Here is a 14,383-nt window from a genome sequence, read left to right as displayed (position 1 = left end):
ACTCACAGGAATTAGAATGAGGCACATCATTGAATTTCCTTCTCCGCTGTTACATTTAGCGTAAAGCTGCCTTATGTATCTTAAATGAGGCTTAAAGATTTCTCCATACATAGTGAACTCTAACCTCACTAGAGGTATAAACAGCCTGTAACCTGCCCTTGTACCAGTCACAGAGTTTCAGCCAATCACAGGCTGTTCAGACCTTGTTCAAATAAGGCAAATGTGGGCCGTAACCAACCCAGCTGTTTCTGTACCTCACATCTGTTTTCTGCAGGTCGTTTTCCTTTTTCTGTCCATAAATATTGTCAGACCATATGGCAGCTCGTGAGTCTCTGAACCTATTGTGGCTCCAAGGACTGCCCAATTTTCAAAGTGTCCTTTGCTCTGCTTAACTCTGTTAAATTTATTTATTTATTCATTCATTCATTCATTCATTTATTTTTGAGACAGAGTCTTGCTCTGTCACCCAGGCTGGAGTGCAGTGGTGCGATCTTGGCTCACTGCATCCTCTACCTCCTGTGTTCCAGTGATTCTCATGCCTCAGCCTCCTGAGTAGCTGGGATTACAGGCACCGCACACCAAGCCTGGCTAATTTTTTTTTCTTTTTTTTAGTAGATATAGGGTTTCATCATGTTGGCCAGACTGGCCTCGAACTCCTGACCTCAAGTGATCAGCCTGCCTTAGCCTTCCAAAGTGCTGGAATTACAGGAGTAAGCCACTGTGCCTAGTCAAACTCTGTTACATTTAATTTGTCCAAAGTTTTTCTTTTAACACTGCTTAGCCCACTGCAAAACCCAGAACTAAATGTATGGCCCAACTGTGAAAATGACGTGGAATTATAGGAAACATGTTTTAATGTGCCTAACCTCAGTTCTGACCTCATTTTATTTTTCTGCTTTCATTTTTCTTTATCTAACTTCCTTATGTATCAATCATATACTAATTGTGTATTAAACATATAAATTATATTCACTGAATGTTTTATTGTTTTATTAAGTGTTCATTCAGTAAACACTGAATGTTTACTGATCCTTTTGTGGGGGAACTTGTCAAAGTATCAGTAAAATAAATTTGGATAGAAGTGCCTTTGCCATCAAGGGGCAGCGTACCTTAATCACAGGATCGAATTTTGAGGGGTACAAAAACAAATTGAAAGTGAATCAACAAGCCGGAAGTTACACACCTGCAGCATGCATCACACCCTCCACCTTCTTGTGATGCAGGTATCGGAATTTTAATGCTTTTGAGGGCAGAGGATGATGTTTTATTGTTGTTCTTGTTACAGGAAAAATTATTCATGAACGTTATTAAAGAACAGTAAGGCAGACTCTATCGGGGGGCTACTGCAGTAAGGTTTAGTAGTAGGGGAGAGACTCTGCCCAACTCTAAATACAACAAGGAACAGTGGAGATTTGTAGCCAAGGAGCGAGCGAGTGGAGGGAGTTGGAGATAAAAAATTACTAAGGTGGGGAAAGGGGGATTCTCACTCGACTGATCCAGCTGCTTGAGACAGTACTCAGCTATGCTGTCTATCATACGTGCCAAAGCTTTACAGGTTTCTTCATGATAGTCTCTGATGATGTCTAATTCCTGACTTAAAAGGATAGTTCACCTTTTGTAAAGCTTTTCTGCCTTTGTATTTGGTTTGGTTTGGTTTTTCTCCTTTGGAGGCTAAGCCGAAATGATACTACTTAATGAAAGTCTGAACTGTTTGGAACTTGCCCATCCACCTAGGCTGCAGAAAGCTCGAAAGAGCACTGCTGGCAACCGACCTTCCTCCAGGAAAAGGCAGGTAGAATGCTAACTTTTCCAAAGCTCATAGGGAAGCTGAGGTCTCGGCCCTGGAGGTGTCTAAATCCAGAGATACAGATGGCTCACCTGTGGCAGATCGTGGGTGGAAAGGCTGACTGCCATACATCTGTTAAGAAGAGATCAGTAACACTTTTGCAAATTGGTAGAGACCCAGTGGAGACTGGAATATCAGTCTGGAATACCTGAGGGCCCTGATGCTGGAGGAGTTAGCATTCACTTGTAGGCCATTTTCTGTCGGCCTCCTCTGGGTGCTCTTGAGAGCAGGGTGGGAAAGCAGACAGGCCTCCTCCATGTTGTAGGAAGTGATTGGCTGTTGCTGCAGGAATAACAGAAAGTCCTGACTCCCTGCTCCAAGATAAAGCAATCAATAAAAGCAAACTCAGGGACTTGAAAATTACTAACAACTAGAATAACTTCAAAGTCACTGTCTGTCAGGAGCTTAACCGTTAAAGGGTAAGATGGAAAACATGGATAACATGTATGAACAGACAGGGAGAAGTGGAAACCACAAGAAACACTCAAATGCAAGTGCAGGAAATAAAGCCACGATACCACACACGAAGAATTCCTTTGAGAAGCTCATCCATACGCTCGATGAAGCTGGGGAAGGAATCAGTGAATTTAAAGATAGATAAGGTCAGTAGAAATTATTTAAACTGAAATAGAGGGGAAAGGAGTAGGGGATGGGAAACAAAAGCGAAACCAAGCTTCCAAGAACCCTGGGACAATACCAGCCAGTGTAACATATATGCAATTCAAGTTCCAGAAAGGAAAAGAGAGCAGTAACAAGGCCAGAGAAATATTCGACGTCATAATAACTGAGAACTTGCCAAAAATAATGAAAAGCACACCAGAGATCCAAGAAGCTTCAGGAATCCCAAGCAGGGTAAATAATAAAAAAAGAATATACCTGGATACATTGTTGTCAAACTGCTGGAAACCAAAGATAAAGAGAAAACCTTACACGCAACCAGGCAGAAAAGACACAACCGGGCAGAAAAGACATGTTACAAACAGAAGTAATAATTACAGTAGACTTTTCATTCAAAACTCTGCAATTCCGAACTATCTAGACTTATAGCATGAGATACGTTTGATCATCAGAAGAGATTTTCTGATTAGTACCAGTATTTTCTAAATACGAGCTAGAACCTGCAGATGAAAAACTGACGCATTGTTTGATAAGATAACCAGTTCTACTTAAGGTGAGAGAAAATATTTTCAAAAAGTGAGTTAATGACCAAGTTTTGTGGCAAATATTGAAATATCAAAGATATTAATAGATTAGTAGCACATTACTTTATTTCATTGTGGGGTTTTTTTGGTAAACCTTAAATTAATTACCAGGTTAGAGAAAGCATCCTCTTCTAAAGCCGGGTAATTTGAGGAGGCATACATTTTGGGTTAAAGATAATCGGCTATTTTATAAATGGAAAAAAAAAAAAAAAGCGGGGGGTGCCTGGCGCAGTGGCTCATGCCTGTAATTACAAGTTTGGGAATCCCAGGCAGGTGGATCTCCTGAGGTCAGGAGTTCGAGACCAGCTCGGCCAACATGGCAAAACCCCATCTCTGCTATACAAAAATTAGGCATGGTGGTGCATGCTTGTAATCCCAGCTACTTGGGAAGCCGAGGTGGGAGGAATCACTTGAACCTGGGAGGCAGAGGTTGCAGTGAGCCAAGATTGCACCACTGCACTCCATCCTGGGCTGCAGAGTAAGACTCTGTCTCAAAAAAAAAAAAAAAAAAAAAAAGAAATAATCAGGAAACTATGAAAGTACGTTCTTTATTTAGAACTCGATTGTTAGGTGCTACAGAGAGAAAATTGTTGAGCTATAATTCCTGTCTTCTGAGAACTTATAAAACTGAAACAGACCACATTTGCAGAGTACGTAGATAAAACAGTAGAATGTAAACAGAGTTTGTCCAAGTCAATGATGATTGTATTATGTAGTGCAGCAGTAGTAAGGAATACCAGTTACCATTTATTCACTGTCTGTGTTAAACCTGACGTATTCAAATTTTAAAACACATTATCTTGCTTGATTCTCATCCTATGAAAAGATAATATCAACATTTTGCAGCTGAGGAAAATGTGGCTTCACAAAGTTCAGTAAGTTGCCCACCATCCATGCCACTCAGCTGGTAAGTAGCACAGTTGGGATTCAAACTCAGTTGTATCTGATGCTCCTTCCTGTGCTACAGTGAAGCGCAATCATGGGAGTTTGAAATGCAGGCAGATTTTGGTGTTAAGGCAGGTGCCGCTCTCCGTTCTACTGTGATGGTTAAGTTCATGGAATGAATGGTATTTCTGGATTAATTGGATGTTGTGAAGTGGCCGTTTCAGTGGTCAGGAGTTAGAATGCTGGAAACAGCCTGAAAGGCCAAAAGAGCTCTCCAGTCCTGACGTTTCTTGCATAGTTGTTCTTTACCATAATTAGCTAATATAGACATTCTTGATTTATAGCATTCTTAATATGCTGTTCGGATTCTTTTTAATTTTTTTTTTTTTTTTTTGAGACGGAGTCTCGCTCTGTCGCCCAGGCTGGAGTGCAGTGGCCAGATCTCAGCTCACTGCAAGCTCCGCCTCCCGGGTTTACGCCATTCTCCTGGCTCGGCCTCCCGAGTAGCTGGAACTACAGGCGCCCGCCACCTCGCCCGGCTTTTTTTTTTGTATTTTTTAGTAGAGACAGGGTTTCACCGTGTTAACCAGGATGGTCTCGATCTGCTGACCTTGTGATCCGCCCGTCTCGGCCTCCCAAAGTGCTGGGATTACAGGCTTGAGCCACCGCGCCCGACCAATTTTTAATAAGTATGGTCGTGTCCATATCCTCAGAAGAACTGAGAAATTACATGTCAGTGTTAAGATAGGAGATTTACAGGTCGGTGGAAGGGAGTATTTTCTGCCTTGGAAATTATGGAAATTGAAATAGTATCTGGTAAAACATGCAGCTGATAATATGGTGAACGTTACTTCTAATGCCTCAGAGTTTGGTAAATTTTCCCATTCAATATAATGAACATAATTATAATATTCAAGGCTTAGGTGTTCTAAATGCATTTTCATTTATACATAGTTGCTCATTACCTGTCAGCATAGATACATTAATTCTGTTTCTTTAATGTAGCAGATGTGAGACTCTTGTGTTTAGGAGACAATCATATTAAACATCTGTGCTGCTCTGTAGACTGAATTGCTTTTGGAATTACAGCAAAATTGAGTTACAGTCGACTTTCTGTATCTGTGGGTTCCGCATCTGTGGATTCAACCAATAGCAGATCGAAATGATTTGGGGGCTGGACACAGTGGCTTTTGCCTATAGTCTTAGCTCCTTGAGATCTTGGCTGAGGTGGGAGAACCTTTGAGCCCAGGAGTTCAAGGATGCAGTGAGTTATGATTGTGCCACTGTGCTCCAGCCTGGGCAACACAGTGAGACCCTACTTCTGAGAGAGATAGGTATATTTTATATATATTTATAGATATACATACATGTGTATTTATATGTATATATATTGGGGAAGAAAAATGGATGGTTGTGTCTTTACTAAACATGTACAGACTTTTTTTCTTGTCATTATTTTCTAAAACATACACTATAACAACTCTTGACACACACGAGGTGATTTCAAGGATACAGGAGGATGTGCATAGGTTGTATGCAAATACCATATCATTTCACAGCAGGGACTTGCGCATCTACAGATCTTGGTATCCTTAGGGGGTCCCGGAACCAGTTCCCCCATGTATACCAGGGAACACTGTAATTCAGTATTGGTTATCATGGCCGCGACTGGCAAAGCAATATTTACAGAAGAAAATTTTGACCAGGAAGCATTTTTAAGTTTCAATTTTAATTTTGAGACATTGTTTATTTTTTAAAAATAACTTTACATATAACTTTAAAAGAAAATCAGTTTGTATGGTATTTATTTTTTCAAATGTGTTATTTTTTGAAAAGCAAGTATTTTCTAAGAGAATAAGCATATAACTTCATTTCAATTAATACATTTATTCCAGTTGACTAACAATCAAACTAGGTTTTTTAAAAAAGAACATTTACTTTTCTGTGTACAACACACACGGTGTAAGTGTATTTTTTATTTGTAATTTGATGAGTTAATGATTCTGTCCTCTGAACTATTCTACTAGGATTGTACTTATTCTCTACTTATGTGTCTCTTTACGAGTGAATGTTCTTTGTATTACAATATATAGTAGACACTGAATATATAATTGGAGTATTTAACTTTTTATTTTGAAATAGTTATAGATTCACAGAAAGTTGCAGAAACAAAAATGCAGACAGGTCGTATGTCCCTTTCACTTGGTTTTCTCCAGTGGTAGCATTTTTTTTGTTTTTTTCTAAATACGTGTATATATATATTTTTCGAGGCAGTGTCTGGTTTGCTGGTAGGGAAGAAAGCCTGATGACAGTGAGTGAGGGAGGGGGAGAGTGAGGCACGACCAACTGCCCGTCCCGTCATGGTCTAGAACTCGGTTTCCAGGGTTTCTCTGGGGTCCCTTTGGCCAACGGGGGGTCTGTTCAGTCAGTTAATTCTTTTTTTTATTTCTCAGGGTGGAGATGGGACCCAGTGTGGCTCACCTTCCCGGCTTCTCCAATGGGGACCTCCTTTCCGTCCTCTGCTGGCTTCTACCTTCTGCCAACAGCCCTGTTCTTTCCCACCCTTTGCATGTGCTGTTTCTTCTGCCTGAAATGCTTCTTTCCCCTTCCCACCCATCTTTCTTTTGTCTAGTTAACACCTATTCATTTTGCAAATCTCACTCCTACGTCTATCAAGCCTTTCAAGGCCACAGCTCACACACCGTCCTACAGGCCTTTCCTTCCCGGCACGCATTACAGTTAGTAACTGTGGAATTGGCGCTTACGTGGAGAATGCTAGCTGAGAAGTTTTGGGGGCAGACACCCGCTGTTGCCCACTGTTTGTGCCCCTTGTGCCTAATACAGTGCTTGCTTACGTGGTCTTCATGCATGTTAGTTAAGTGAGGAAATACTGTCACAGCTCGTGGTCTTCACATGTGTTAGTTAAGTGAGGAAATACTGTCACGGCTCGTGGTGTTCACGCGTGTTAGTTAAGTGAGGAAATACTGTCACGGCTCGTGGTCTTCGTGCGTGTTGAGGAAATACTGTCACGGCTCGTGGTGTTCACGCGTGTTAGTTAAGTGAGGAAATACTGTCACGGCTCGTGGTGTTCACGCGTGTTAATCAAGTGAGGAAATACTGTCACGGCTTGTGGTGTTCACGTGTGTTAAGTGAGGAAATACTGTCACGGCTCGTGGTCTTCGTGCGTGTTAGTTAATTGAGGAAATACTGTCACGGCTCGTGGTCTTCGTGCGTGTTAGTTAAATGAGGAAATACTGTCACGGCTCGTGGTCTTCGTGCGTGTTAGTTAAATGAGGAAATACTGTCACGGCTTGTGGTGTTCACGCGTGTTAAGTGAGGAAATACTGTCACGGCTCGTGGTCTTCGTGCGTGTCAGTTAAGTGAGGAAATACTGTCACGGCTCGTGGTCTTCGTGCGTGTTAGTTAATTGAGGAAATACTGTCACGGCTCGTGGTCTTCGTGTGTGTTAGTGAAGTGAGGACAGTTAAATACTGTCACAGCTGGATGGCGTCTTCTTGCCCACTGCCCAAAAAGCGAATGCACTGAGAACAGCAAATATTGCAACAAAGAAGCAGTTTAATCATAGCAGGGCCAGCTAAGTGGAAAACAGAAGGCATTTCTCAAATCCACCTCCCTGAGAACTGGGAGGCTAGAGTTTTTAAAGACTCTTTGTCAGGCAGGGGCCTGGGGAACTGAAACAGTTGATAGGCTGTGGATGGAAATCACAGGAGTGTCTAAACTGCACAGCTGAGTCCGTTCCTGGTTGGGGGTTGGGCCTCAGGACCAGGTAGCATCTCTTGGTTTGTGGAAATGCTAAATCTGAAAAATATCTCGGAGAGCAGTCCTTTAGGTTCCACAATAGTGGTGTTATCTACGGGAGTAGTTGGGAAGTTACAAGGCTTATAGCTTCTGACTGTGTGACTGGTAGTGAGCAGCTTAGAGAAAAGCAAGCTTAGCAGTGGCCCGTGATTGTTTAAGTGTGTAGCAAACGAAGTCCAGGCCCCACCATAATTCGAATCCAGCCTTAGGAATGTGGCTTCAGTCCCCAAACAAGCAGGAAGGTCAGGTTTTCTAGCCTCAAAGTTTAACTATAAACCAATTTTTTCTTACGGTTATCTTGGCCTCCGCACTAGAATAAGCTCAAGGCAATGTAGCCTGAGAGGTTAGAAGCAGGGTGGAGTTGGTCACGTTAGACTTCTCTTATTACTTACATTCTGCAAAGGTGGTTTCAGTGTCATCCTTCCACATACACTTTTTTTGTAAAAAGTATTAAAACTTGGTGAAGCATGAAAAATCTTTTAAATGTAGCATGAATCCTGTCCACGACATAAAAATAAAGATATAAAGTTAAGTTTAAAGAAATGTGAACATTTTGACGCAATCTGTTGGCGGACATGACTTAACTAAATCCTGACTTTTAAAAATCCTGTTTGAGGAAATACTGTTTGATATAAGATGAGTGCCCCGGTGTCAGAAAGCCCCAGGCCTGCGACCTGTACCGGAATTCACACTATGTAGCTTACTCTCATCTGTGTCTTAGCTCGTTAAAAAAAAATCGTATTTTCTGCCTAGTTTACTTTGCTTGCTGCCAAATGGAAAGAGAAAAAGGCTGTAGGTTTGTCATCTGAGCAGTCAGCAGATTCTACGTCTTTCACTTAAGAAGCCATTTGGTAGCAGTTCTTTCCTTCCCAAATCTTTCGTGAGTGTCTGCTGGCTCCAGGCACGGGTCTAGGCCCTGGGAGTAGACTCCTGCAAAGCAGTGGCTAGTTTCCACTTCCAGCAGACAGCCCACGTTCTCGTTCACGGGTGGTTAATTTATACGACCATACCACTGAGTAACTTACCATTGGTCTTTATATAATGTGCTTCTCTTTAGAGGGGCTTTAAGCTTAATTGGGTTGTAAATCAATATCTTTATTTAATAAACACAAGGATTAATTATTTTAAAGTAGAGTAAGATTGAGCAAAGTTCTTGTTCAACTACATTATTAATTTATTTCTAAGAGGATCTGTATTTTATGGGGTTAGGCCTAATTCGTCTCAAAAAGAAAGCCTTAAATCACACATGGACATTAAGTGTCCAAGCTCTACAGTTCTTTTAGGTTGGAAAAGAAAATAATCTGCATTTCATTATTATGACTGTTTGTTAGGATGTCAGTTTAGCTTTAACGCTGGCTGACACCACGAATTACCATTTATTTCTTGACATTTTCATGTTTTAGTCCTATTGTCAGTTATTATATGCACTTTAAAAGCCGAGAGAGTATTTGAACAGGCTCTCACTGATAGCAAAGGAACAGAAAAAGTATTTCCTTTGAGGTTTTAAATATATTTTTAAAGATCGGCGCCCATGTCTTAGTTCCACATAATCCTGTATTTTCATGTACAAACCCTTATTTGACAATTACCACTTTTTGAAATTAAACAATGTCTTTATTCATGTTGTCTTGCCAACTAAAATATTTAAAGTTATTATTTTAAAACTGTAATGAAATTCTATTACTCATTTTACATTTGATGTTATTTTTAAATTTCCTGACTCGTAAGTATAATGTACATAGTGCAGTGACTTATTAAGCAGTTCATTCACATATATATTCTTTTGTTTTATCAAGCCACTGCCAAAAAATATGGTGTCTCGTCTTTGTGAATCTAAAAAGGTTTGTGCTGCAGCTGATATGCAACTTCAGGTATGTACCTTGGTTCTGAAGTTTTCCGGAGTCATTATCCCAAATACATATCTAACTTTAAATTCTTGCCAATGATACCTATTTATTATAATAATTATGCTTCTAAAACATCTTTCATCTGAGTTCAAAGAACTTGACCAAAATTGACTCATTTAGTCCTCACACTGCCCTTATGAAGTAGGCATTGAATAAAATTATTTCCTGACCAGGCACGGTGGCTCACACCTGTAATCCCAGCACTTTGGGAGGCCGAGGTGGGTGGATTGTGAGGTCAGGAGTTTGAGATCAGCCTGACCAACACGGTGAAACCCTGTCTCTACTAAAAATACAAAAATTAGCTGGGCATGGTGGTGCGTGCTTGTAATCCCAGCTACTCAAGAGGCTGAAGCAGGAGAATCGCTTGAACCTGGGAGGTGGAGGTTGCCGTGAGCTGAGATCTTGCCACTGCACTCTAGCCTGGGCAACAGAGCGAGACTCTGTCTCAAAAAAAAAAAAAAAGACTATTTCCCATTTTCAGTTGGGAAAAAATGAAAGCTTAGAAAAATTACATGACTTCTTCTAAATCACACATTTTACCAGCTAAATTAAGGCTCAAACTTAATTTTTTTATATATATATATATATATATATGTTTATTCATTCTGTATCTTTTTAAAATTTTTGTCTTCTTAGGTTTGAAGTTTAGATAGTAATTGCTGTTAGTTTTAGATAATATTCAAAACCAACTTCCCAGGTTTCGAGATGAAGGCTAGTAAACTTTCATGAACCATCTGGATGCCAGGTCTGCATGACACCAGATGTGTATGTAGATGTTTGTAATGACTGAGATTGTTTATGGAATTCTCACTCCTCTTCAGATCTTGAGAGTTATGTAAATACCCTAAACACCCATCTTTCATCTTAGGCAATATTCACTTTATGATGATTCAGTTACCTGTTTAACAAAGTAACCACTATTTAATTGCTTTATGGTTTTGTAAAATTCAGTCCCTAGAAGGTAATGAATGTGCTCTGTTTTTCTGTACCTTGAAACATGAAATCCGTGTTTCAATGAAGGAAATCTATTATATAGACAAAACCATGAATCTATATTTGCTTTACCTTACTCAATATCTATTCATATCAATATAATTTTTAAAGGATTTCTGAATTATTTTTAAAAATTAACATTACTTGGCTGGCAAAAGTCTTGTTTGCTGGTATCTTTAGTAGAAGGCCTGGCTTTCAAAAGTCTGTTTTGTGGCTTTCTTCTTGAAAAATTGTTCTAATAATTTTCTTTTAAAATGGAAAACCAACTTTCCCTCCTCTTCCCTCCAAAAACAATAGACCCCTAGGGACAGAGGGAGACAAAGTCCTGGTAGAGGAGCTGCCTGGGTTCAGCTTTTGTATTACACCTGGACAGTGGAGACAAAGGTCGAAAGGAAGTGAATTGTTTCAACTTCCCTTGGGGACATAAACAGTGTTTTTAAAACTGTACATTTTTTAAAATTATTGTTTTAAAAGTAGGCTCTTTATTTTTACTTTCTTTCAGTAAGTTTCTTGGTCCCAGGAATGCATGACTCCCTGGTTGGGTAGATAGGCTCATCTCTTTGGAATTGTTTAGTTTATCAGCAAATAAACATAAAAATAATGCACATTTAATTTATTTTACTCTGTTTTCACATTTAATTTATTTTGCTCTGTTTTTATAATTCAAAAAAGTTACCCCATGTTTATATCATTTGTAAAAGGCATAATTGAAGAAATGAAACTTCTGAATTCTGATTTATTTATACATTGGGGCAAAATAACACCTCAGTTGAAGTTAGAATGTAAGAGTTTCAGTTCCTGATAATTTACTCTGTTAGAATATAGGTAAGATGTTGAGTAATTTTGGCCTCTCTGATTATCTTTAGGCATTGTTACTCATTATAAAATGTAGAATTGAAAGAGCTATATTTAGCTATATATTTAGATTACCAGTTAGAAGAAAGCAATATTTATATTTAGGAAATGTCTGTATTTTTCTAGGGAAGGTTTAAACTTAACTTTATAATTTAGAACCATAATTCTATATCTGGATGCAGCCAGAAGCTAGAGATCATTTAAATTTTTTCTTTTAACCAAACTAATCCTCACTTCTTTCAAGTCAACAGCTGCACATTCTCTACAAATCCCATTTCTGAATCACAAAGATACATATCAGAAGCATAATTGCATGTCAAAATTTGTCCTTTAAAATAAAGCATTTTCTACTTGCCTGCATGAAGGCAAATGTTCAAGTCAGTGTTCAAAAACAATACTTGAGTCAAATGTTGTCGTGAAAAAATGCGTTATGTTTATTTTAGATTTCTTTGCAAAATTTAGTTTTGAGTACTTTGTAAACAGCAGATTTCATGTCCAAACTCTCTTTAATGCTTTATTCTCCCACTGTGTTTCAAGGCCTATATCCTCCACTCAGAGGAGAGCGCTCCTTTTCCCTGGTCATCTAGCTGAGCCCTCCCTGTACAGCAGCTGCTTCCTTTGTACTTCCTGACACCAGGTGTGGGAGTCTAGTTCCAACCTCTCCAACAGCTGCATCAGAATTCTTCGATACATCTGTACTCACCAGATGCTGCATTGCTATTTCTTTCTCTACCCCCACCACACCTATTTAATTTTCTTTTACCTTTCATCACAAAACTAGAATTCTGACCATTTCATTTCTCTCATTTAAGATATATCAGGATTCCAGGAGGAAACCAAACAGACCTTGTTAGATCCAGCGGGTCAAAAGTTGTAACTGGTTTTGTACATTTCTGTCTACATATATTTTGGCAAAATTCCCATGTCACATATTTAATTTGCCACATTGTACATAAAGAGTATCTTATGGGTATGGTTCAAAATTCTTTAATATTTATGAAAAGGTTGAGAGCATTCCTTTTAATCTTTAGCATGGTCTTAAATGTGGTATGAAATACATTTCAAACCATATACGTTTATTTTTGTGACTGTTTTAAACTGTGATTGGTAACTGTTGTTCTGGTGCACTTACAGCATCTTTGGTCTACCACATCTTGATGTGAGGATGGACGACCAAAACTAAGTAGATGTTTTTATCTATCTAGGTCTTTTATGCCGCTCTGGATCAAATCTACCATGGGAAGCATCCCCTGAGGAATTCAACCACAGACATTCTCAAGGAAACACAAGAGAAATTCTATGGCCTACCATATGTTCCAAATACTGTGAGTCCAGCATTTGGCTTCTGTTGTGTGTACTGAGTGGTTCTGCTATTACTTCTGTAGCTTGTAATTACCTTCCCCTTTGGAGAACTTGAAATCCCTGCATTTATGTTGAGGCTTCACATGGTGCAAATGCTAGAAATTGCCTGGCTCATTTAATATTTCCAACTACCCATTTATATGTTCTTATTTTCTGCCCTCCAGCAGTGTTTTTCTACCTTTCTGGAAATGTGGGGGTTAAAAAGGCCATTGGAGTTGGTCTGTATTCTTCTTTTTAGTTACTTTTCTATAATGTGAAAAATAGTGATGAATGTGATTACCAATCCTGAATCATCATCATTGCTAAGAGAATTAACGTGGATTGAGTATCTTACATTGTACTAGGAATTATAATAGATGCTTTACATATCTTATCTTCTTGAGTACCTCGTCAGGAGAGAGAGCAGGAGTAATGTTACCATTTATTGGATTCTAGGCGCCAGACTCTGTCTAATTCCTTTGGGAAAAGATCTCTGATTTAGCTTTCAAAATAACCTTACGAATTAAATAATATCCTAGTATTTGGGGCTCATTTGGAGGCACATACACGTTATTATGTCCTGTCTGAGATCATCTAGGTAGTTAAGTGATTGTACTGGGGTCCAAAACAAACGGGCTTTATTCATCCCTCAGAGGCTCCTGTGAGGAGCAGCTGAACACTGTGACTCCTGGTGCCGTTAACATGTGATTCTCGGTGCAGTTACGTGACTGACTTAACGTCACCCAGGCCTTTCTCAGGTGCAAGTGATAGAAACGCAGTTCACACGGACTTAAACAGAAAAGGGAATTTATTGAGTCTTATAACTGAAAGGTGCAGGGGTATAGGGGTGTTTCAAGTAAGTTGGATTTAGGTCTCCCACAATATTGTTAGAAATGTTTCTCTCTCTTTCCACTTCTCAGCTCTGTGTTTTTCTGGTTCCTTTCATTCTCTGGCAATCTCCCCAGACCAAATGGTTTGAAAACTACCAGTAGGTTCAGGTTTATGTCCTTCTAGCCTAGTTGGTCTAACAGGAAGATAGCTAACTTGGAAGTGTTTTGTAAACTATAAAAAGCAGAATAAATGTCAAGTGGTTTTATTTGCTGTAAGATTGGATAGCAGAATTCATTGTGCTAAGAGGTTAAGTTAATCAATAAACTACAATTGTCCAGTAAATCTTCAGGTCCTAATGCTCAAATATGCATGGGAAAAGATCATATTTACCAGACAAGTGAAGCAACAGGGTATTTTGTAATACCTCTTGTCATTAGTTTTCGATTGGCTTAGAACCTTAATTATCTGCTACAGGTATATAATGTCAGTCATACTAACTGTTTTTAATCTTACATGTAATTTACTGTTGTAATACTTTCTACTGCCGAGCTCTTGATTATCTGTATTAGTGAAAATTTATAGTGATAAGAATAGTCTTAACTATTTATTCATGGAATAAATAATAGCAATTGCCTAGATTTTACTAGCATTTTCCAGTTCACAGAGCATTGCCTGATTCACCTGCTTTTGGGCTTGTATGTTTT

General features: G+C 39.2%; 1 protein-coding gene across 1 annotated transcript in view; it reads left to right on the top strand.

Moving 5' to 3' along the window:
* Positions 1-14,383, top strand: part of MIPEP (mitochondrial intermediate peptidase) — a 151,771-nt gene that overhangs the window by 68,542 nt on the left and 68,846 nt on the right. Inside the window, exons 15-16 of the mRNA XM_011999931.1 lie at positions 9,549-9,623; positions 12,713-12,832. Of these exons, the coding sequence (XP_011855321.1) occupies positions 9,549-9,623; positions 12,713-12,832 (195 nt within the window). The remainder of the gene's footprint in view (positions 1-9,548; positions 9,624-12,712; positions 12,833-14,383) is intronic.

Source organism: Mandrillus leucophaeus, unplaced genomic scaffold, assembly GCF_000951045.1.
Source record: "Mandrillus leucophaeus isolate KB7577 unplaced genomic scaffold, Mleu.le_1.0 Scaffold61, whole genome shotgun sequence".
NCBI classification, from domain to species: Eukaryota; Metazoa; Chordata; class Mammalia; order Primates; family Cercopithecidae; genus Mandrillus; species Mandrillus leucophaeus.
This window is presented reverse-complemented; position numbering and strand designations above follow the sequence as displayed.